Raw genomic sequence first — 22,399 nt, 5'->3', positions numbered from 1 at the left:
AGAAGAATCCATCCTTTTTGATTATGCAATTCCAATGAAGAAGCTAAAGGACAAAAGCCTGGCTCCCAATTTTTAATTCAATGGCCTTTGGAATAGACATTTTGTAGAGCCTCTATTAGCATTAGTTCAGCCCTAAAGATGTTTTTGAAAAGAAGAATGCAAATATGCTATCGGAACACCGACCTTATGGCTATGCAATAGATTTACAAGAAACGGCTCCTTTCAACCCCATCTATAAGCTATCCCAAAATGAATTAGTAGAGCATCAAGACAATTGGGTGGATCTATTACCCCCTCTTGGTTTGCATACAATAATTTCTCCCATGCCTCCACTCAATTCACACTATTCTTTGCTAATTACGGTCAATACCCAAGGATAGACAATCATGTAAGATCACAGGAGAAGATTCCAGCTATTGCACACTTAGCTCAACACCTCTTTGATATTCATACAAAATTGCGAGCACAAACTAAACAAGCTCACGAGAAATATAAGAGAAATGCAAATAAGTTTTGCATGCAACATTCATCGTACAAAATTGGATATCAACTTTGGTTTCTTCGATGTGATCTATGTTCTTCTAGCCCCTCCCAAAAATTGGATTATCAATGACCCGGACCCTTAAAAGATTCTTAGCCAAGTAAATCCAACCACATATCGTCTCTAGCTTCCCCGATCCATGAAAATCCATCATATATTCCATGTTTTAGTCTTGGAGCCATATCATACATCTAGTATCCCTGGAAGAATACATCTAGTCTCCATCTTCCCCAATCCATGAAAATCCACCATATATTCTATGTTTTAGTCTTGGAGCCATGTCAACATCTAGAATCCTTGGAAGAATACCAAAGCCATCAACTCCAATCATAACTAAAGATCACCAAGAATATGAAGTAGAGAAGCTATGCCCATAACAGTTTGGCAAGACTAGAAGGGCTTCTAGCCCATGATCCCTATTTATACTATAGCCTGGGGAGGTTAAGAGGGACACATGTCATTACAAGAGGATACCACATGGCATGAAATGCTTAAATCTCTTCTACAATGTTCTAGAATCTTCTAGAAACTTCATGGAAACCAATGGCTATACTAGCTTGCATATGAACCAAGGGTTGTTTTTGCTTGAGCATCCATTACATTCAGATCCATCTTCCCTCGGGTCTACCCAAGGAGCCTAGGCACCTGGCAATGCTCCCGCATGGTCCTCGCCGCCTCCACCATTGCCCTACTCTCTTTCATTCCAATGCTTCATTTTTAGATGGGGTGTCGGTGTAGGCAAACTCTTGATGTATCCCTCAATCTATGCAGAATCAAGCCATGTCCTTCGAGGTAAACTCACTATCTTTGTGAGGTTTGATGACCTTTATCTTTCACCTAGATTGTGTTTCTACATAGGTCAGCCAGTCTCTAAAGAGAGAGAGAATGCCTATGACTTTTAATTACAAAAAGAAAGCCCGCGTCATCCTACTAAAATCATCAACAATGAGCATGAGCTACTTGCTTCCTTTAAGGATTCTTGTCACATAAGCCCACACAAATTTGTGAAGAGTAATTCCAGGGGGGTCTTGGCCCATCAACTTGCCTTTTTGGGGATGGAATCTTATTACAACTTCCCTTTGATGCAGGAGACATGGGGGTTTTGGCTCACCCCAACCTCTAGTAAGCCACAAAGCATTTTCTCACAAGCCACCTTTCAAAGGCACTTGTGGTTGAGGTGACCAAACCAAGCATGCCATAGCTCAACCAAGGACTAAGAAGAAAGAAGTTATGGAGAGTGGTTGTATCCTTTAGCCACCATGCTCCTCACATCCATGGCAAACCACTTCTCTCATCAGACCATCACCAATCTAGAAAGACTTGGCATCAAACTCAACAACAAGCCCTAGGCCACAGATCTTGCACACTGACAAGAGGTAAAAATGGTTGAGTGACAGAAGTATGCACTTAGCTGACCTCGCAATCTCTCTGGCAGGAATACATGACCTCATGGCCAGGCAGGGTATAAATATGCAGTGAAAATAATCAGGTTAGCCAGGCTAAAAATGGCTGCTCTGCTGCCATAAAGGTGCTGCCTGCCAACATCTGCTGCGCGACTGCCTGTGCTTCCTGACTGGATGCTGCCCAGACTCTCTTCTGCCTGTCCACGTCCTTGGACAGGGGATGATCCTCTTACAAAAATGACATTTTAGTGGATAAACTAGAGGAAGTTCATGACCTCTGTATTGATGTGTGCACACTACAGAAATGAAGACTTGAGAGCCACCAGGAACCAAACAAGTACCTCACAGGTGCTAATGCATTGAGCTAATAAATTAAAAAATTCAACTGTACTTCATACCTGTCCCAGTATTTTGCAAATATAAGACCAGGATCAGGAACCTTCCATGCAGGAAGAACAAGATCTTTTTCAGGATCAAAACATGGATGGTTTCCTCTCTCTTCAATGGGAATCAGATCCCAATTGTCAGGAGCATAGCCTGTTGTCGAATAATTGTACTTCATATTTGTGTTTCCCCAATGTACAAGCATCATACTATTCCAAATCTCTTTTGGTGCAAAGCATGCTCCCTCATCCCAAGAAAAGAACTGGAAAATAAAAAAGAAACTTCTCTTTAGCATTTGTAAAGTGACTAAATCTTTAAGTCTAGCAGATTTAATTGTTGATGAACTGAAACATTGCCTACCCAAATGTGATCACGTCCAGCTGTCTTGTTCCAGTAGGGATAAGTCTGACTGATATGTAAAAAAGCATGTCTGTAATAATCTAAGGTAAGGTAGCTTCTTAATCCTTTGAAGTTCTGAATGCCAGAAACAAAAGCAAAACACTCAGCAGTTTATACATCAGTTTGGAAATCCAGAAACAAAACGACATTAAATAATCTGCAAGTACCGTGATGTCTGGACAAACTAAAGTTTTCAAACAACCAGTTGCTACCTTATCTGAGACAAACAGGCAGTTGTGAAGAGAAATCCATCTAAGAAAAAGAAGCACCGCCATCATCTGTTCAGGGCTTTTTCATGAAGAATTGCAAGAAAAGGAAGATACATTTTGCAATATGCACACAGGAGAAGTGAGATTGACTATAGCTAGTGTTCATGTCAACTGATGGCACCCTTTGATTTAAGCGTTTGATCAAAGCTCTTCCCAAAACTTCAGAAGTCATATGCTCTGTTGTCATGTGGCATTCCTCCAAATACCGTTTTAACAAAATATGCTATGGGCATCCACCTTAATTACAATCCATCTATGGCAGAGCGCATACTTACCCGGACAAGAAAGCAGGCAGATCTTTCAAGACCCTTTGGCCATTACTTCACCACCCTAGACAACTTATGCTTATAAATAGGCCATTACTTCATCCATTATTAACCCACTTTAAGTCATTCTTCACCCCTCTTCCTTCGTCATTATGGGTGGATGTTATTATTTCGTCACTTTCATTGATGATTTTACTCATTTTTGTTGGATCTACTCATTGGTGAAAAAGTTCGAGGTGTATGATGCACTTTTGGCTTTTATTGCACTTGTAGAAAATCAATCTGGCTACGGGATTAAGACTCTCCATTCGAACCGAGAGGGGAAATACATGTCTTCTTTGCTGAATAAATTTTTGAAGCAGAAAGGCATTGCTCATCAGTATACTACTACATATACTGCAGAATGGGGTTGTAGAAACAAAGAATCAGTCACTCCTGGAGATGGCCAGATGCATGTTGAAAGCTAAGAATCTGTCACATGGCTTTTGGATGGAAGCAGTTATGTGTGCTTGTCACGTTTTGAACAAGTGCCCTACCAAGGCATTGAAAAATGTGATGCCTTTTGAGGCTTGGAATAGCCAGAAACCTTCAGTTGGCCATTTTCGTACTTTTGGGTGTCTTGCATATATTCATATTCCCAAAGTACTAAGAAAGAAGTTGGACAACAAAGCTCTCAAATGCATATTTATAGGGCATAGCAATGAGAGCAAAGGATACAGACTGTATGACCCTGTTTCCAAGAAACTCTTTGTCAATAGGGATGTGATTTTTGATGAAAAATCATAATTATCTCTTGTTGTTTTTGACACATATTAGGCTGTAAATGATGTGTTTGAAGGGTTGCTAGCTATTTCTTTAGGTGATACAACTAGAGTTTTAGTGAATGAACAAAATTTTCGCCAGCTACTCCAGTAAGCAATGCAAAAATTCAACCTATGGCTGATCTGAATATTCAGCAAAATGCTGAATTTGAGGTTCATTAGGAGCATGTATATAATCAGGAAGCTAAGCCAATGCCTAGATAGTACTTGCAAACACTGAATGATAGTCATTTGGATGTCCCTATTGCTAGTTGTACTAGAATACATGCACGTCTGCATGATCGTGCTAATACAATGGAGACTATTATGGTAGCACACACACTTGATAATGAGAAGCCAGATTGTTTTAAGGATGCACAACAGAGTGTGCATTGGATAGCAGCAATGCAAGCTGAATTTGATTCTAGCATGAAGAATCAAACATGGGATCTAGTGGCATTGCCTATTGGAAAGAAAGCCATTGGTACTAAATGGGTCTATAGGTTGAAAAGAAAAGTGGATGGATACATTGATAAGTACAAAGCCACGCTTATAGCAAAAGGCTACACGCAAAAGAAGGGCATTGATTATGAGGAGACATTTGCTACTACATTCCATATGACTACCATTCGGTGTATGGTTGCTTTGGCTGCCCATGGTTGAATTGTGCACCAGCTTGATATTACAACTGCATTTTTACATGGCGACCTTTAGGAAGAAGTGTATGTATAGCAGCCCATTGGTTTTGCAGTTGAGGGATCCGAACACTTTAAAAAATGCTTTGTATGGTCTGAAGCAAGCTCCACGAGCCTAATTTGCAAAAATTGATGCCTTTTTCCTTAGCCAAGGGTTCACTCTTTACGTATACAAAACAAGGGGGATCCTTGCTAGTCATTTGTCTTTATGTAGATGATCTTCTGCTCACAAAGACACATGCTAATCAGATTTCAGCATTCAAGAAAAATTTGCAACAAACTTTTAACATGCAAATTTCAAGGCTTTGCATTACTATTTGGGCATTCACTTTATTCATGATGCTAGAGGCATTGGATTATCACAGTCCAGACATATTGGTAAACTCCCTGAGAGGTTTGGCTTCTAGGATTGCAAGCCCATTAGCACACCGATGGAGACTGGACTCAAGTTGTCTTTGCATGATGGCAATGATCTGTTTGACATTCATACATATGCGCCAGCAATTGGATGTCTCATTTATTTATGCGACACAAGGCCAGATATTCAACTTGCAGTTTCAGCCCTGAGCAAATATATGCACAACCCACACATGTCACATTGGCAAGCTATGAAGCGTGCTTTTCCTTACTTGCAAGGTACTAGGACTCTTGGATTGCTTTATGCCAAGGGGGGGCCACTCCCATTACATGCTTACAATGATTTAGATTGGGCTGGTGATTTTGATTCACATCACTCTACAAGTGGAAATTGTTTCTTTCTTGGCTCATTTTGCATCTCTTGGCTTAGCAAGAAACAAGCAATTGTTGCCACATCGTCTTGTTAAGCTGAATACAAGGCAGCTTTCACTACTACAGTTGAATTTGTATGGCTGAGACATTTGTTGGGCTAATCTTAATGTATCTATCACGGAGCCTACTCTTTTATTTATTGACAATTAGACTGCCACTGCCGGGGTACGAAACCCATTACTTCATGCACGCACGAAACACATAGAGATCCACTATCACTTTGTCAGAGAGAGGATACAGACAGGAGCTATCAACCTTGTCTATCGTCCTACCACTAGCAATGTAGCAACATATTCACCAAAGCTCTTCCTCGTGACAAATTTGAAGCATTCCGCAATGCTTTAAATTTGATCTTCTTTGGTGGATGATCCTTGTATGTTGATCACTCGGTTTGACTCACGCTATGCTCACAAAGGAGTATTGGTGATCCACAGTAGGACATTGGGACACTTTTTACTCTCCTTACGAGAGGTTTTTTCCCCCAGTTACATTATTTTCTATTTTGCGTATTTATATTACACAGTTCGGTCACTTACCATGCTTTACACCATTCGGGTGTGAACACACCTTAACAACCCTAAGGTCTAAGGGTTGTACTTTGTACTTTCACTTACACTTGGAAATTACATCATGAGGGTTGTTTACCATGTACCGTGTACCGTGTGCCGTGTACTCTCACTCTCTCTACTGTCTACCGTGTACTTTCAGCTGCAAGCTTCCATCTCCGATCTCACAGTAAGAATAAACATGGAGTTATTTCTCTTTCTATGGTTTCTTTCTTATACAAGAGGTTCGTGTTTAGTACATGACTGAATTATGGCAAGGTCCCAATAGCATTTGAGAGATGCAAAAAGTCAAAGGAGACACCAAAGCATTGTAAATGGGATTGTCCTAAAGCTTAAAAGGTGAGGAGGAGAGCCCCAAGGATCCTAGTCCAAACTACTCACGAACACAATGGACCTAGGGTCATATCACAATTGGGAGCTGATTGCTAGTGTCGTTGCTCAATTCATTGAGCTCTAAAGACCCCCCCTTTTCCCAAACTGAACACGATGTGTAGAATTGAAACTCCACCTGCCTTGCAACTTTGCCTCTAAACAAATCCTCACTCTCGCTCCTAGGGTCTGCTTCCTCTCACCAAGTCCATATCTGACTTAGATTACATACTCTAGAGTAGAGTTGTCTACTAGAAAATGCTATTGGACTACAGTCTCTACAACGAGTCTCAAAGTTCTTCTGCAATCATGACTGCCCACATGTGCAAAAGCTCAGCTACTAAAGAGATTTTTGGTAATGTTCCAGCTCCTAAGTAGACTATATAGGCTGGATAGGCCTACTAGAACCCATCTCTCAGCCACCCACATGTGCAATCATGCTGCATCCTTCCGCCAAGCTCTTGATCAATGATGGCCTCAAAAGAACTTTGACATCCTGGGCTTGCTGCAAGCCTTTTTTAACTGTTGCAAACTCCACCGCTGGTCCATGAATCCATCAATGAGTCAACCTCTTAAAAGCCTGAACCCCCCCCCCCGAAAAAAAAAAAGAGCAGCAAGAAGTACTAATGAAATATTCCTAAAATTGGGCTTTCAGCATGAAGAAAAACTTTAATTGACATTATTCTTGTGCAATGGAACATCAAAAACCTGGTTTCAATTCTACTTATAAGACAAAGCATCCCAAAAGTTCGGGCTTTCAGACAGAATCTTAAAGGATGCAGATCCACACAATTCTTGTAAGTGTTCTTAATTCAGATTTGAAACTTGGGATACATAAGATCTGACCCTCAAAAATTTTAGAATCTAGAGACATAACCTGCATGGAAAGATGTGGTGCATCATCCGCACGCGTAATAAGGCATGCACCTAGAACAGGAACATAGAAGAAATCAGCTTCCTCACCATTAGTTGTGCGATGTGGACTTGCTAGCAAACTTTCATACAAGGCAATCTGCGTAAAACCATCATAACAGTAAAAACGTAGGTCAGTAAATCATAGCATTACAGCCCACCAGATTGGTTTTCACTCAACCATTGTATATATGATGTGCTTAGCAGTCCTTGACAAGACTTTTGTACATAGTATTTTACCCCGGGTTTTTCTCTGAAGGTCAATAAATTATAGTATTATAGCCCACCAAATTGGTTGTTCACTCAAACAATTGTATTTCTGATGTAGTAAGTAGTCCTTCATGGGACTTTTTGAACTCTGTATTTTACATCGGCTTTTCCTCAGAGGGGTTATTAATAGAATCTTCTTTTCTTTTTTTGGTCTTTTTTTTCAGTTGGGGGGCAACACGGTCAGACATGAATTTCAATTATTGGATTAAGTCTGGAAGTATACACACTGCACTAGAGTGGTTATTTGACTTGACGTATATTTGTGAAAATACAATATAATCATCTGACTGCGGTCCACCATTTGCAAATCAGGGGCAATCAACTTATTGCACAGACTCAAGTTGCATAAGGAGATTATGATGTAGAGACTCAGGACTTGGGAGTACAGGACGCAGAACAGTTGCCTTAATCAGGCATACTTGAAGCAAAGGAAGACAGCAAAAGCACAAGAGATTAGTTATATTTTCCATCATGTGTGAATAGTTGTGTATGAACGCACCTTTTAGCATTCGTGCTTGCATGTGTCCATGTGTGTGTCTATGTATGTGTGACATCACCTAAACACACTTCACATGCATTAAATTAAGGGTAAGCTCGTTGCTACACCTCTCTCCCTATATAAACAAGACAATGTACCTTGTATTACTGCATTCTGTTTTTCCATTTATGAAGAAATGCTCTCTTGAGGATTTCTCCCTCTTTTGACTCTTTACAGCAAGATTCCCATCAAGATGAAAGCGAAATATCACAAAGAATCCATATCCACAATAGAATCTTCCCACTATCTTCTTTAGTATGGACCCCTTGCCTGGCTACATAGCTATGGAGAAAAAATTGAGAGACCATAGATTATCATGCTCTTGTGGATGATCCACAGCAAATCATTAGTAACACGTGAGATCCTTAGAGCAGAGTTTGCAGCACCCCCATGATGGTGTAGGCCCTTTTCCTAACCATCAGCTTTATACATGAAAGTACAAGGCATGCACCCAGACAGATTGCCTAGGAGAGCTTTTGAGGCTCTGAGACAGCTAGCACAGGTAGGACATGAAAACTCATGGTATGCACATGTAGAGCAGTGGATTACAGGATATAGGATCGACATGGACCAAATCCCCCCTCCCCTTCCAATATGACTCTTAACTCCCCCTCCAAACACCTCTCTCTAATTGAGAGCAAACTGATCATGCAATAGGATCTCTACCAGTTGCACATACAGCATACATGGATCTCACCCCAATAGCCTTTCCCCAAAGATGTCATTCATGAGGACCACAGCACAGATGGTTTCATTGTGAGACTTGGATACCTAGACATGTACATGCCACATGAGCCGAGTACCATCAGCAAGCTCAGGGTCTCCTCTCATCAGCTTGAGAGAGGAGCTTGTATCCCTAGAACTCAGAACTTGTAGATTATGTCAAGAGGAGGTGGAATGAGGAGCACTACATTTGCAGATGCAAGGCCTATAGTATAGTCTGGGTAAGATACCCCACACAATTTAGAGGTGACACTTCCCTGAGACTAGTCATAGAATCCCCAAATCAATTATGCTTGGGCTACTTCCTTCTTCAAATCCAGAGGCTCCACACATCATTACTCTAGTCGGGCATTCTATAGAGAGGAGACAGATGGTCATAGCTCACTAATTTTCTCCAAACAACGGCCACACACTACACCTACACAAAGGGGTGAAAGTCTAGAGAGCTGAGAAGATCAAAACCACATGCCAACCTAGGGTGCAAGGGTACCAGACACAAAGACTACACCAAAGAAAGATGATGATTCATCAGCGACATGAGCAACACCTGACAAAACTGAGGGTCTAGTCTAGATGCTATATGTACACTCTCATTTGGGATGTATGAATATTATACCCACCATAGATCTTGACTGGATGGAGCTAGACAAGATGGCATTGCACAGCATCGTCATATCATTACCCAGTGTTGGGTATTTCACTTATTCCTCACTTATGCCTACGCTCACATAGGAGTGTCGGTGATCAGTAGGACACTAGGGCACTTTTTACTCTCGATAGGAGAGGCTTTTTCCCCCCTGTTGATCAAGCCTGCGTTTTTCAGACCATTAACTTGTGTTTTCAGCCTACACCTAGATTCGAGCTTGCAATCGTCAATATGCTACATAATGCATTCCATGCTCCACCAACCTAAATTTTTCATTTTCTACCCCTAATTGTGGCTAGGTGACTATTTGTATAGGCCGTTCTTGCTGTTTCTGGCAGATATTGACTGGTTTTTCTTCATTTTGCAACAATTAGCCTTCATTTGTGATCAAATTTTTGGTTACACTACATGTGAACTCTCATTTTGTGTGGTCTTTACTATTGGTTTGGCTGTATTCCCTCTTCATATACCTTCTATTCTCTATCTTCTCTCCCAATGGCCCCTCCATGCACTTCTACACATGATCAGTTACATGGACCTAACTATCTTACATGGAGTGTTGTGATGAGAGCTTGGTTTGTGCAGAAGCGGATTTGCTACATTGTATGTAAAGCTATTCCTCAGCCTCAGCATCCTTTTCCTCTTCTTGCAAATTTTGATGCGGACTACCATGAGGAAGCTATGCTTACATGGGATTCGGACGATGCATGTGCGTATTCGACACTGCTACGGTGTATTTCTAACAAAGATCTCCTTGCGGTTACCTCCTGCAATACCTCACCAAAAATATGGTCGAAGCTTCAAATGATGTACAAGGCACCTTCCCCCATGCGTGTTGTGACCCTTTACGGACAGCTTCAACAAATGCAGTTTGAGTCGAATAACACCATTCAGTCATTTTTGCTCCATGTTACACAGGTACAGGACCGCCTTCGACAAATGCAATCTGCCCTTCTAGAGGCACGTCTAGTTGGAACGATACTCTACAAGCTCTCCCCGAAGTTTGATGGAGTAGTGAATGCTTTGAGGGTGCACACATCCTCTACACCTATGAGCTTTACTCATATGTCCTCGCTGCTGCTTAAGCATGAGGCATCTTTGCGTTTACAAGGGAGCGTTCCTCTCATTATGGAGGTTCCCAGGAGGCCTCTACAGCTTCAAAGAGAAGTGACAAGAAGAAGAAGTCGAAGACTCAGTGTTATCATTGTGGTAAGAAGGAACACTTGTGGAAGGACTGCCAGCAGTTAGCAACCTCACGAAAAACCCGAAGTTTGATGGAGTAGTGAATGCTTTGAGGGTGCACACATCCTCTACACCTATGAGCTTTACTCATATGTCCTCGCTGCTGCTTAAGCATGAGGCATCTTTGCGTTTACAAGGGAGCGTTCCTCTCATTATGGAGGTTCCCAGGAGGCCTCTACAACTTCAAAGAGAAGTGACAAGAAGAAGAAGTCGAAGACTCAGTGTTATCATTGTGGTAAGAAGGAACACTTGTGGAAGGACTGCCAGCAGTTAGCAACCTCACGAAAAAAGCAGAAGCTCACGAACTGGGATGCAAACTCCTCCGCCGAGTCATCCTCTTCCTTAGACTCCGACTCCAATTCTCCAACCAAGGGGTAGTCCATGGCATGGCAAAGATCCATTTCTTCAGACCGAGGGAAGGGCTTGACTGCCCCTTCCTCTGCTGCTTTATAGTCCAAGTGATGCGATCATCCCTCATGACTCTCCTATGTCAGAGAGGGAGTGTGAGAGGGTGGTGAGATGGGGCAATCAAGCCACATCCATACACGTACATAGGTGCACAAGTTCCAAAGAGAGGCATTCCGGACACATCCACTGAAGTCTAGCAAGTTTAAATCTTGGAGTTGTGAAATCTTAGAACTAGGGGAAAATTTGAATACATTTAAGAAAAAAGAAATGAACATGTAAAAATAATTACAAAAAGAGAAAGAGGCTTTGAAGGAATGTGACAGGGAAGTTCACTCATGGGCAGAAGTTGCAAACAAAACACAAAAGCAGATAGAAGAAGCCAGCCCATGGATTGAGATAATAAAAAAGAATAAGGGAGCATCAATGAGCAAGACTGAAGTAATGAATGCTACCTTGGAAGAAGAGGCTAGGAGACACGCTAGGGTTTTACATGTATAGGCAGTAGGATGGGAGGAGAAGAGCAGCCCATATGAAGATGCTAAGACACTTGCTGACAAAATTGAAGCTTCAGATGTAGTCCAGTAAGAACCTCTCAATCAATTGCTGCATATAGCCCTGAAAAATTGGATGCTTCAAATAAGAGGAGTTGAAACGTAAAGGGAGCCTATCCAACAACTGCATAAAAGGTGCAGTAGGTTGTGCCCGCATCTCAAGCTGGAGGGGGAAATGGTCCGACAACGCATATTGCTGCAAGACCTTCATTTCCAGCATCTCGGGAAGAAAATCATCCCCCTGCATGATATACATTCGGTCCAACCGCGACCAAGTAGTTGCATATTGTGCGGAATGAAAAGTAAACCCTGAAAAAGAAGGGTGAAGCCACGACCAAAGATCTTGCTTAAGTACGCGCAAAGCAAAGGAATTCCACACCCGGCTTTCCGGCGTATCCATTACCGAATGCCCTGAAGTGGACTGAGAAGAGTCAACACACATATTGAAATCTCCCATCAAACACCCCCTTCGGCAAGTGACATGGAGCCCTGCAAAGTCGACCAAAGATCCCGTCGGGATGCGGGATCATTCGGAGCATAGAGGCCCAGCAACCATAAAATCTCTCCTTCAAATAAGACTTCAATTACCAGAAAGCGGCCCTGCACATCATTTTTAACAAGAACAGACTGGTATTTCTCATGGACAATCATCACACGCCCTAATAGTGCGTAGCATGTGTCCCTGCATAAAACAGACGGAATCCATGACAATCCACAACTTTTCCTGCTTCACCGTGACTTTTGTGCTCAACTGCACACAATACATCCCACTGGTTCTCATGCAAGACAGTCCACATGGCATGTTGCTTATGGCGAGAGCAAATGCCTCGCACATTCCACGTGGCTATCTTCATATATCTTCAAAAAAAGGAAGTCAGGAACGAGGCGCCTGTTGCCTCGATTTCACCTTTTCCGCGAGAGCATCCAGGACACCCTCATCCAAAAAATCAGCCAATACTGCAAACGAATTCTGACGACCTGCTTTAGAGGTAGAAGGAAAATCCACTGCCTTGGGAGTGGGGCGGGGATAACGCCGATCCCAGGGTGTAATCACATTACCTTTTGTATCAAACGCCAGCTTAGCAAGTGGGCCCTTGGGACCGTCTGTATAGACTTTCCTTGTAGACTGATTACGGGGGGCAGACGAGGCCATAGTACGCGCAGCCTGCTGTGAAGTGAACATTTCTTTCCTACGCATATACGTGCGCACGGAATTCTGTGAAGCATTAGGCCCAGGATCCGCCAGGCCTGCATCCAACTTTTTACCTTTTTTTTTACGTGCCTCAATCCAATCAGTGCTACGGGAATCCAAACCCAAGACCTGTTGTTTGCCTTTATCCACGACATTAGGTGGCTGAAGGGCCTCTTGTGCCGGGGCATCAAGCACCATGTCATCCTTAGGCAGCACAACCTGCGCATCCTCGGAAGACGGTTGCCTTTTAGGGCATTCGGCCATAAAATACCCCAATTTACCACATGAAAAGCAATATCCTGCAAAGTTGCCCCATTTCAAGCGAAAATGCAAAGGATGCATGCCAGAACAATTGAGGCGAAGCCACGCAGGCCTTTTCCTGGCCGTGTCCCATAACATGGCGGTTTCGATTCATAGCCCGGAGGCTTCGGGGAACCAGCACTGTTCCCACAACTGCCATCGCATCCTTCAACAATGGCCAATAGACCGCCGGACAATTTTCCACTTCCACCCACACCGGGCATTCTCGTTGAAGCAGACGCTGGAAGTCGCCCATAGGGCACCATGGTACAACATGGACCAAGCGGCGATCAAAGAATAATGGCAACTTGGACAGGAGCTCAGCTCGATGTGTTTCCGATTTCAACAGCACCTCATAAAAGCCGCGAGGTCCAAGGAAGATCTCCTCAACACACTCCCCTTGCAATAAATGGTGCATCCACTGGCGAATATGTGAAAGCACTGGGATCCTGCCAGTGAAGAAAAGTATAACGGCACGGTCATAAAACACCGAGAAGGACCGCAAGACTGATTTCGGGTCCACCGTGGCTTCCAGCACATCATCAGTTCCCGCGTCAGAAAAAGTTTCATTATTATGCTGGACATAATCGCCAAGCAAAGTATTGGCAAAGTCCAGCAAATGCTCCCAGTCAATCTCCTGCGAATCCACAGGATCAGAGGCAACCTGCACATAGGAACGTTCCTGAGGACCCATTGGCTCGTCAGAAGTATGCTTGGAGCGTTTGCCCGCAGGCGGCAGTTCAGAACCCGAAGGCATCTCCTCCGTGCACGGCACCATATCCTCCGGCTCCTCTGTATCGGAATCAGGGCCAAGGGCTGCCACCGTCCGGTCTAGAAAATCCATATCCAGGCCAGCCATACTGCTGTCTTCTCTCTGAAGAAGTCGTCAGGCGGCACTCGTCAGATGGGTCTCCAGGCGGTGCGCAGGTCTAGGCAATCCTCTCTCTCTCGCTCTCGGCTGCCTTAGCTCTGCACGCGGACGTAAAGCAGGGGACCACGGGCGAACAGGCATGCACTCGTTCAGGCGTCTCTCTCTCTCTCTGTCTCTCTCTCTCGCTCGCTCTGCAGGTCCCGCAGGCCTGCAAAATCAGGAGACCGCCCGACTGCAGCAATAGGATTGCAATGGGGCTCCTGTGCTGAACCGGCCGGACGCGAGCAAGTGAACCCCTGACCAACAGGGCGTGTGAACGCAGGCGAGTAGCTAAGGGCACAGATCCAGGCGACTGTGCAGCGTCCGAGGGAAGACGTCACGCAAGACTCCGCGCAGTAGGGCAGAGTCACACCGCAGAGGGAGACCAGGTCGCGACCTGATGGCCACGGCAGACGACGCGACGGCAGCAAAGAAAAGAGGGACGACGCAGACCTGGCAGGCACGGACGTCGACGGCGAATTCTGAGCCTCCACAGGTAGGCGCCCGCGTGCAGGATGACGGTCGCAAGCAGAAAACGACGGCGCAGGCGATTTAGGGCATCCTCTGACGGCGCAAGGACAGGACACCATCGTCGATCTTCACGCTCGCCATTTCTCCTCTCTCTCTCTCTCTCTCTCTCTCTCTTTTTCGTAAAAGGTAATTGTATTAATTACGAAAAAAAGTACAAGATGACTTGATTACAAGATACATGACGACAATCAAAGCCATCATGTGAAAAGGTTCTAAGTACTACAAGTTACAATGTTATGGCAAGGATGCAGATGAAATTGCCATATGCCAAGGACGTAAGTCCTCCCTAGAGAGTAAATCAGAATGCTGGAGAAGATCCAACTGCCAATACAAGAGGCCCTTAAGCCTCGCAATATGCCGCTGAACATTATAGGCGGAGTCTCTCTCTCTCTCTCTCTCTCTCTCTCTCTCTCTCTCTCTCTCTCTCTCTCTCTCTCTCTCACCTCTTCTATATGATACTCAGGCTCCCACTTACACCCTCTCTCTCTCTGAGAGGAACAGAGTCATCAGACAGGAGATATGGCATATTTATATACAGAGGACATGGGTCAGCCCTGCACAGCCACTGCCATCGAAGATGGCACATTATTATACACAGTTCTTGAGGATATCACAGCAGGGATTCATAGAGATTCCGAGATATATGCAGATCTATATGCCACATCGATTGAGAGTTCTTATTGGACAGCTCAGGGTATCATCACACCAGCTTATGATTGAGAGTGGCAGAGCCAGTGGCATCCCGCGGGAGGAGAGAATATGCCCCCTTTGCAGATCAGAGGTGGAGAGTGAGGAGCATTTTGTTCTTAGATGCCCGGCATACTCAGAGTTGAGATCTAGATACACATTGAGCAGCTCACTTCAGGGATGTATGACTGATATGGATCAGAGATCATTTGGCCGTTTTCTGGGAGAGGCATGGCACATCAGAGAGCAGAGCACACAGCGGGTCCCAGTCAGAGAGGGGCCCACCCAGACGACTATTACACAGTTCTTTCAGACAGACAGAGTGAGAGCTACTGTACCAGCCTCCAGCCAGACCTCCGGGCTCACACTACAGCAGGCTGAGGACCAGCGTACCCGACGCCGCACGAGGATCCGCGGGTTTCGGACCCCACAGCCACACCGACAGGAGATCCGGAGGATTCTTGATCTACATCGACAGCAGACTGAGATCCGACGACACTCGACACATTGGATCTCAGATCTCCAGTTTGCTCTTTCTTCACCGCCGATGTACCACATCCTGCATCCAGGAGGGATCACCTGCTATTAGCGACTTCGACGACTGCTACTAGGATAGTATATCTCCCTGCATCTGTTACATATACACATCGCACCACTTTATCACAGCCGACAGTTGTTCCCCTATCACAGCCGACATTTGTTTCCCTTTTGTAGCCATTATCTGGAGTACCAGAGCTACATACGCACATACACATACACGACACTTATCACACTCACAGCACCGTATTTTCAGTTTCCAGTTTTTAGCTTTTCATTCAGCACTTTTATTTTGGATAGCTGGACCTCATCAGTTGTATCACAGTTTGTCTCATAGGCCAGTTTTGGTCTTTAGAAGACGTTAATATAACTTTCTTTCTTTCTTTCTTTCTTTCTCTCTCTCTCTCTCTCTCTCTCTCACTCAACCTCTGAGAATCTCTCTCTCTCTCTCTCTCTCTCTCTCTCTCTCTCTCTCTCTCTTTCGTAAATCTCTCTCTCTCTCTCTCTCTCTCTCTCTCTCTCTCTCTCTCTCTCTAGAGCTACAACATTATGCAAAGCATGACGCCCTAGAGTACCTACTCGACAACATAGGCATGCCTCTCTCTTTTTTTTTTCGTAAAGGATAATTGTATTAATTACGAAAAAAGTACAAGTTTACTTGATTACAAGATACATGATGGCACTAAGCCATTATGTGAAACAGTTCTAGTTCTACGAGTTACAAGGTCATGGCAAAGATATAGAGGAAATTGCCATATGCCAGGGATGCAAGTCCTCCGGGGAAAGTAAGTCAGAATGCTGAAGAAGATCGATCTGCCAATACAAGAGCCCCTTAAGCCGAACAATATGCCGCTGAACATTAGAGGCGGAATCAAAAAGAAAAGCATTCCGAATGGTCCAGTTGTGCCAGCAGCCCCAATAGCGAAGAAAGTGAAACACTATTTTCATATGTGGCTGTGCCGGTGTTGGGTATTTGGGCTGCACAAAGACCCAATCAAAGGGCCTTAACGAGAAACCAACCACTGCTCTCCAAACGGCTGACAAGAACGACCATATTTTCTTAGCGATAGGGCAAGAAATAAAGCAGTGACGGGCAGATTCGACACTGGTGGTGCAAAAGAAACAATTGCCATTGGATATTCGTCGCTTGGAAAGAGCAGAAGCAAGCGGAAGACCCCCAATCATCACCCTCCAAAGAAAAACCTTATATTTGAAGGGTGTCTTGTTCAGCCACCCTTCCATCACAGTTGCCCTCCACCACGACCGGGATTTACGCAATCCCCAGAGCGCATTAGCTTTAGTGACCAGTCAGTGATGATCTTTAATCAGGAGATGATAGACCTAGTTAGCGGAAGCTTTATCTAAACTCAGCCGGCCTTCAAAGTCCCAATCCTGCCAAGGACGATCCGAAGCAAGGGCGGGAAAGGGTTGTCTGCTCTGGAGCACCATCAGAAGCTGTTCCCATAAATGCCTGTATCCACGAGGAATCCTAAAGATTCTCCTGGCTGTACGAAATGATATTAGCACATTGCGACTGGCAAGGGTGGCATCCGCGACTGAAGTTAAGCCCAAACGTGCCATACGGTTGAATTGTGGTCGAAGCTCTTGTTTACCTTCCCATGAAAGTATCCGCGAGACTGCCAGCAATTCCAGTTGAAACGAATTAGCAACCAAGCGATCCTCCGCTGGATGCCACTGAGCCTTCCGGAGGACCAGTTTCCAGGAACATGCCAAATGGGTAAGCAAGGATGAAGAGGAACAAGCGAATCGGGAATCGGCATTAAGGACATGCCACCACGAACTCTGGATTTGGGTATTGCCATGCCGAAGCCCCTGCTCCTCAAGGAAATAATGGGCTATAACGACCCACGGATGATGATCTGAGCACATAGCACGGAAAAGAGACCAACGGAGGGCCAGCATGTGAGTTTGGGCATCCAAAATAGCTCCTCCACCCATGCGTTTGGGGGTGCACGCATGCGACCAAGAAATCCAGGAAATGCCTGCATGCAAGGAATCTTTCTTCCATAACATGAAACGAATAAACTGAGTCAGAGCATTCAGAGTAGTAGTAGTCCAGGGCAGCAAGGGCAAGAAATATGTGAGCATCGGCAACATAATTGTCTGGGCTACTTTGAGGCGAACATGGAATGGCCAAGCTTGAGACTTCCAATACAGGAACTTAGCTGCCAGTTTCTGAGAAGTCCACTGAAGAAGCTGCTTTGGTGGAACATCAACACCCAAGGGGTAGCCAAGATGTCTGACAATGGAACCACGAGGCACAACGATACCCTGCCAATTCAATGACTGCAAATCCGACTCCGTGCAGCTGAGAATGGCTGATTTCAACACATTGATGCGAAGGCCGGAAGCCTGACCAAAGAGATCCCAAACATCCAATGCTTTGCGAAGGTTATCCTTATCCGCCCGCAGAATCATAAAACTGTCATCAGCCAAGGATTGACTAATGAAATGTTGTCCAGAAGGAAGCGACAATCCAGCCAACTGAGTGGAAGCGGCCATATGAGATAACATCGAAAGAACCGGATGGGTCGCAAGGGCAAAGAAGAGCGGGCTCAATGGACACCCCTGTCTGACAGACCGGGCAAGGGCAAATGGCTCGGTAACGCCTCCATTCAACATGACTCGCGAAGACGCCGCTTCACTGATGATGTAGATCAGTCTAGGCATCCGATCACCAAAGCCCATAGCAGACATAAGCTCTGCAACAAAAGACCAGTCCAGATAGTCGAAAGCCTTTTCCAGGTCCAATTGAATCAGTACGACCTCCTGATTAGAATGCCATGCATAATCAATCGCCAGTTGCGCATTTAACACATTGTGCAGAATGTTTCGGCCCTTAATAAACCCATATTGAAGTGGATGCACAATGGCAGGGAGATGCTTGTGGAGCCGATTCGCCATTACTTTGGAAAAGATTTTGTACATAGACCCCATTAAAGAAATTGGGCGCCAATGTTTCAACATAGACGGCGAAGGAACCTTCGGAAGCAATTTAATAAGTCCTTCTTTCCATGAGGAAGGCATAATCCCCGTTTCCCACACCTGCTGAAACAAAGCCGTTAATGGTTTCGCCAATTGGGTAGCAAAAACCTCAAAGAACTCATTGGTGAGACCATCCCAACCAGGACTTTTATCCTTGGGTAAGTGTAACAAAACATCTACAACCTCCGCCTCACAAATATCTAACTCCATAGTGGCTTGCATGTCTTGCGGAACCTGATTACGAACCAAGTCATAAAAGACTGAACGGGCCCGAGTAGTTTGGGCTGAAGGTGGCGAAGTGGAACCAAGAAGATCAATGAAATAATCCCTGCACATATGCACAATAGTCTGCGGATCAAGGACCAGTTGCCCGTCTGCATCCAGAAGTCTAGTCATATTCTCTCGAGCAGGAGAGGCATGGAGGGCTCGAAAGAATTTATGAGTCTGACACGCATTATCTTGCAAAGTCTCCGTCAGATGCTGCAGTTTGGCCTGCTGATACGATTTCAACTGAAATTCTTGAATAAGATGAGCCACACGCATTGCCAATGCTAGTAAGAACGCATCATCTGGAGTATCCATCAGCAGAGAACGGACCAAAGCCAGCAAGTCCTGGGCGGCTTGCCGACGCTGTCAACAAAGAGAGGCATGATGGATTCCATACTGGCGAGCAACCCGCTGCACATTAGAGAGCAATCTTTCAAAGGAGGCAGTGCCCTGAGAAGGGAAGTCCAGTAAGAATCGATCAATCAATTGCTGCATATAACCCTGAAAGATTGCATGCTTCAAATAAGAGGAGTTAAAACGCAAAGGGAGCCGGTCCAGAAATCGCTTGCAAGGTGCAATGGGGTGTGCGAGCATCTCAAGCTGCAGAGGAAAATGGTCCGACAATGCATATTGCTGCAAGACTTTCATTTCAAGCATCTCAGGGAGGAAATCATCATTCTGCATGATGTATATGCGGTCCAGCCGCGACTAAGTTGTTGCATACTGAGCGGAATGGAAAGTAAACCCTGTAGAAGAGGGGTTCAGCCAGGACCAGAGATCTTGCTTAAGAACAGCAAGAGCCAACTCATGCCACCTACGGCTTTCCGGCGCGTCCATCACCGAATGCTCCGAGGTTGACTGCGAAGAATCAACACACATATTGAAATCGCCCATGAAGAGGCCCTGTCTGCCAAGTGACAAAGAAGTCTGCAAAGTATGCCAAAGCTCCCGGCGCGATAAAGGATCATTCGGTGCATAGAGACCAAGTAACCATAAGATTTCTCCATCTAGTAAAATTTCAATCACCACAAAGCGCCCATGCACATCATTTTTAATAAGAAGAGGTTGATATTTTTCGTGTACAATCATGAGCACACCAGAATAACGCATGGCCTGTGTCCCTGCATAGAACAGACGAAAGCCATGACAGTCTACAACTTTTCCAGCTTCACCGTGACTCTTGTGTTCAACAGCACACAAGACATCCCACTGATTCTCATGCAATGCAGTCCACATGGCATGTTGCTTATGGCGAGAACAGATTCCTCGCACATTCCAAGTGGCTACTTTCATGGTTGTTGTAAAAGAAAATCAGGTACGAGGCACGGCTTGCCTTGCTTTGACCTTGTCCGCGAGAATATCCAGGACTCCCTCATCCAAGAAATCAGCCAACACGGCAAAAGAGTTCTGCGGACCAGATTTGGAGGTAGACGGCAGATCTGCTGGCTTGGGAATGGAGCGGGGATAACGACGATCCCACGGGGTAATGACATTGCCTCGGGTATCAAAAGTCAGCTTAGCTGGTGGACCCTTTGGACGATCCGAATACACTCTCCGAGGGGGCTGAGGACGGGGGGCTGAGGAAGCCATCGCAGGAGGAGAGTGCTCTGACGGCAACATTTCTTTCCTGCGCATATAAGTACGCATGGAATCTTGTGGCGCAGAAGGCACAGAATTCTCCATACCAGCAATCACCCTGTTACCTTTTTTTGCGCGTACTTCAACCCAGTCGGAGCCATGGGAGGCTAAAACCGAAACCTGTTGTTTACCTTTATCCAGAGCTTTGGGTGGATGACTAGCATCCTGCGATGGGACATCACAGACCATATCTTCCATGGGGAGCGCTACATGCCCCGCATCTGAAGGGTGTTGCTGTTCTGGGCATTCGGACATGAAGTGCCCTAATTTGCCACAAGAAAAGCAGTGTCCTGCAAAAGTGCCCCATTTCAAACGAAAGTGTAAGGAATGCATGCCAGAGCAATTGAGACGTAACCACGCGGGCCTTTTCCTGGTAGTGTCCCATAACATACATAAGCGATTACGATTCACTGCCCTTAAACTTGGAGGGACCAGAACCGTGCCCACAGCAGCCATGGCTTCCTTCAACAGCGGCCAATAAACAGCCGGGCAATTTTCCACTTCAACCCATACAGGGCACTCCCGTTGTAGCAGGCGCTGAAAATCTGCCATTGGGCGCCATGGTACAACATGGACCAAACGGCGATCAAGAAACAGAGGCAGTTTAGACAGAAGAGCAAGACGGTGCGTCTCAGATTTTAACAACACCTCAAAAAAACCGCGGGGCCCCACAAAAATCTCTTCCACACATTCCCCTTGTAGCAGGCTGTGCAGCCACTGGCGAATATGGGAAAGCTGGGGGATTCTACCAGTGAAGAAGAGTATCACCGCGCGATCATAGAATACTGAAAAGGAGCGCAAGACAGATTTGGGGTCAACAGTGGCTTCCAAAACATCTTCCGGTGCAGATTCAGAAAAGGCTTCCTGATTATGTTGAACATAATCACCAAGTAAAGTGTTTGCAAACTCTAGCAAATGCTCCCAGTCAACATCCTGAGAGTCTGCAGAGTCCGAAGCAACCTGCGCATAAGAACGATCCTGATGATCCATTGACGCCTCCGGAGTGTGCTTGGTACGTTTGCCTGCAGGCTGAAAGTCAGGAGCAGTGGGCGTCTCTTCATTGCACGGAACCATATCATCGGGTTCCTCGGTATCAGAGTCCGGACCAAGCGCTGCCACCGTTTGGTCTATAAAATCCAAGTCCAAGCCGGCCATGGTGTATTGCTGCGTATACCGGTCAGAGGCTGAACGAAAATCTCACGGGAAGCAGGACTGCACCGGCCGTTCTACCTCTTCGCAGGCAGAGACGGGCTCGTTCCCGTTGCTGGCTCACGCTGTCGCGCGCTCTGTGTGGCAACCTGGGGGGTGGACTGGCTGCTGGCCCTTGGTGGCTCAGGGTGGGCAGCAGGCAGGGGGCGACGGAACGTCCTGGCAGAGGGCGAGCTACGTTAGGTGAGGTCTATCCTGCGCAGGGTCGGATTGCAGGTCCCCAGCTTCACGCAGGGTCCAGTCGACCCTGCGCTGCCCTGGGGGAAGGGGCCAGGCGGCAGGCAGGGCAGCGCCGCACGCAGGCGACGAAGGGCGACGGGGCAGGGGGCGACGAAGGGCGCGCAGGGGGTA

At 45.6% G+C, this 22,399-nt stretch overlaps 1 protein-coding gene across 1 annotated transcript in view; it reads right to left on the bottom strand.

Moving 5' to 3' along the window:
• The window catches only part of LOC148040783 (exostosin family protein), a 230,017-nt gene that overhangs the window by 94,831 nt on the left and 112,787 nt on the right, over nt 1-22,399 (bottom strand). Inside the window, exons 7-9 of the mRNA XM_087667045.1 lie at nt 7,359-7,493; nt 2,689-2,802; nt 2,343-2,590 (exon numbers count right to left, since the gene is read on the bottom strand). Of these exons, the coding sequence (XP_087523171.1) occupies nt 2,343-2,590; nt 2,689-2,802; nt 7,359-7,493 (497 nt within the window). The remainder of the gene's footprint in view (nt 1-2,342; nt 2,591-2,688; nt 2,803-7,358; nt 7,494-22,399) is intronic.

This window comes from Lygodium microphyllum, chromosome 1, assembly GCF_053477565.2.
Source record: "Lygodium microphyllum isolate KBCC chromosome 1, Lygodium_microphyllum_v1.1.10, whole genome shotgun sequence".
NCBI lineage: Eukaryota > Viridiplantae > Streptophyta > Polypodiopsida > Schizaeales > Lygodiaceae > Lygodium > Lygodium microphyllum.
This window is presented reverse-complemented; position numbering and strand designations above follow the sequence as displayed.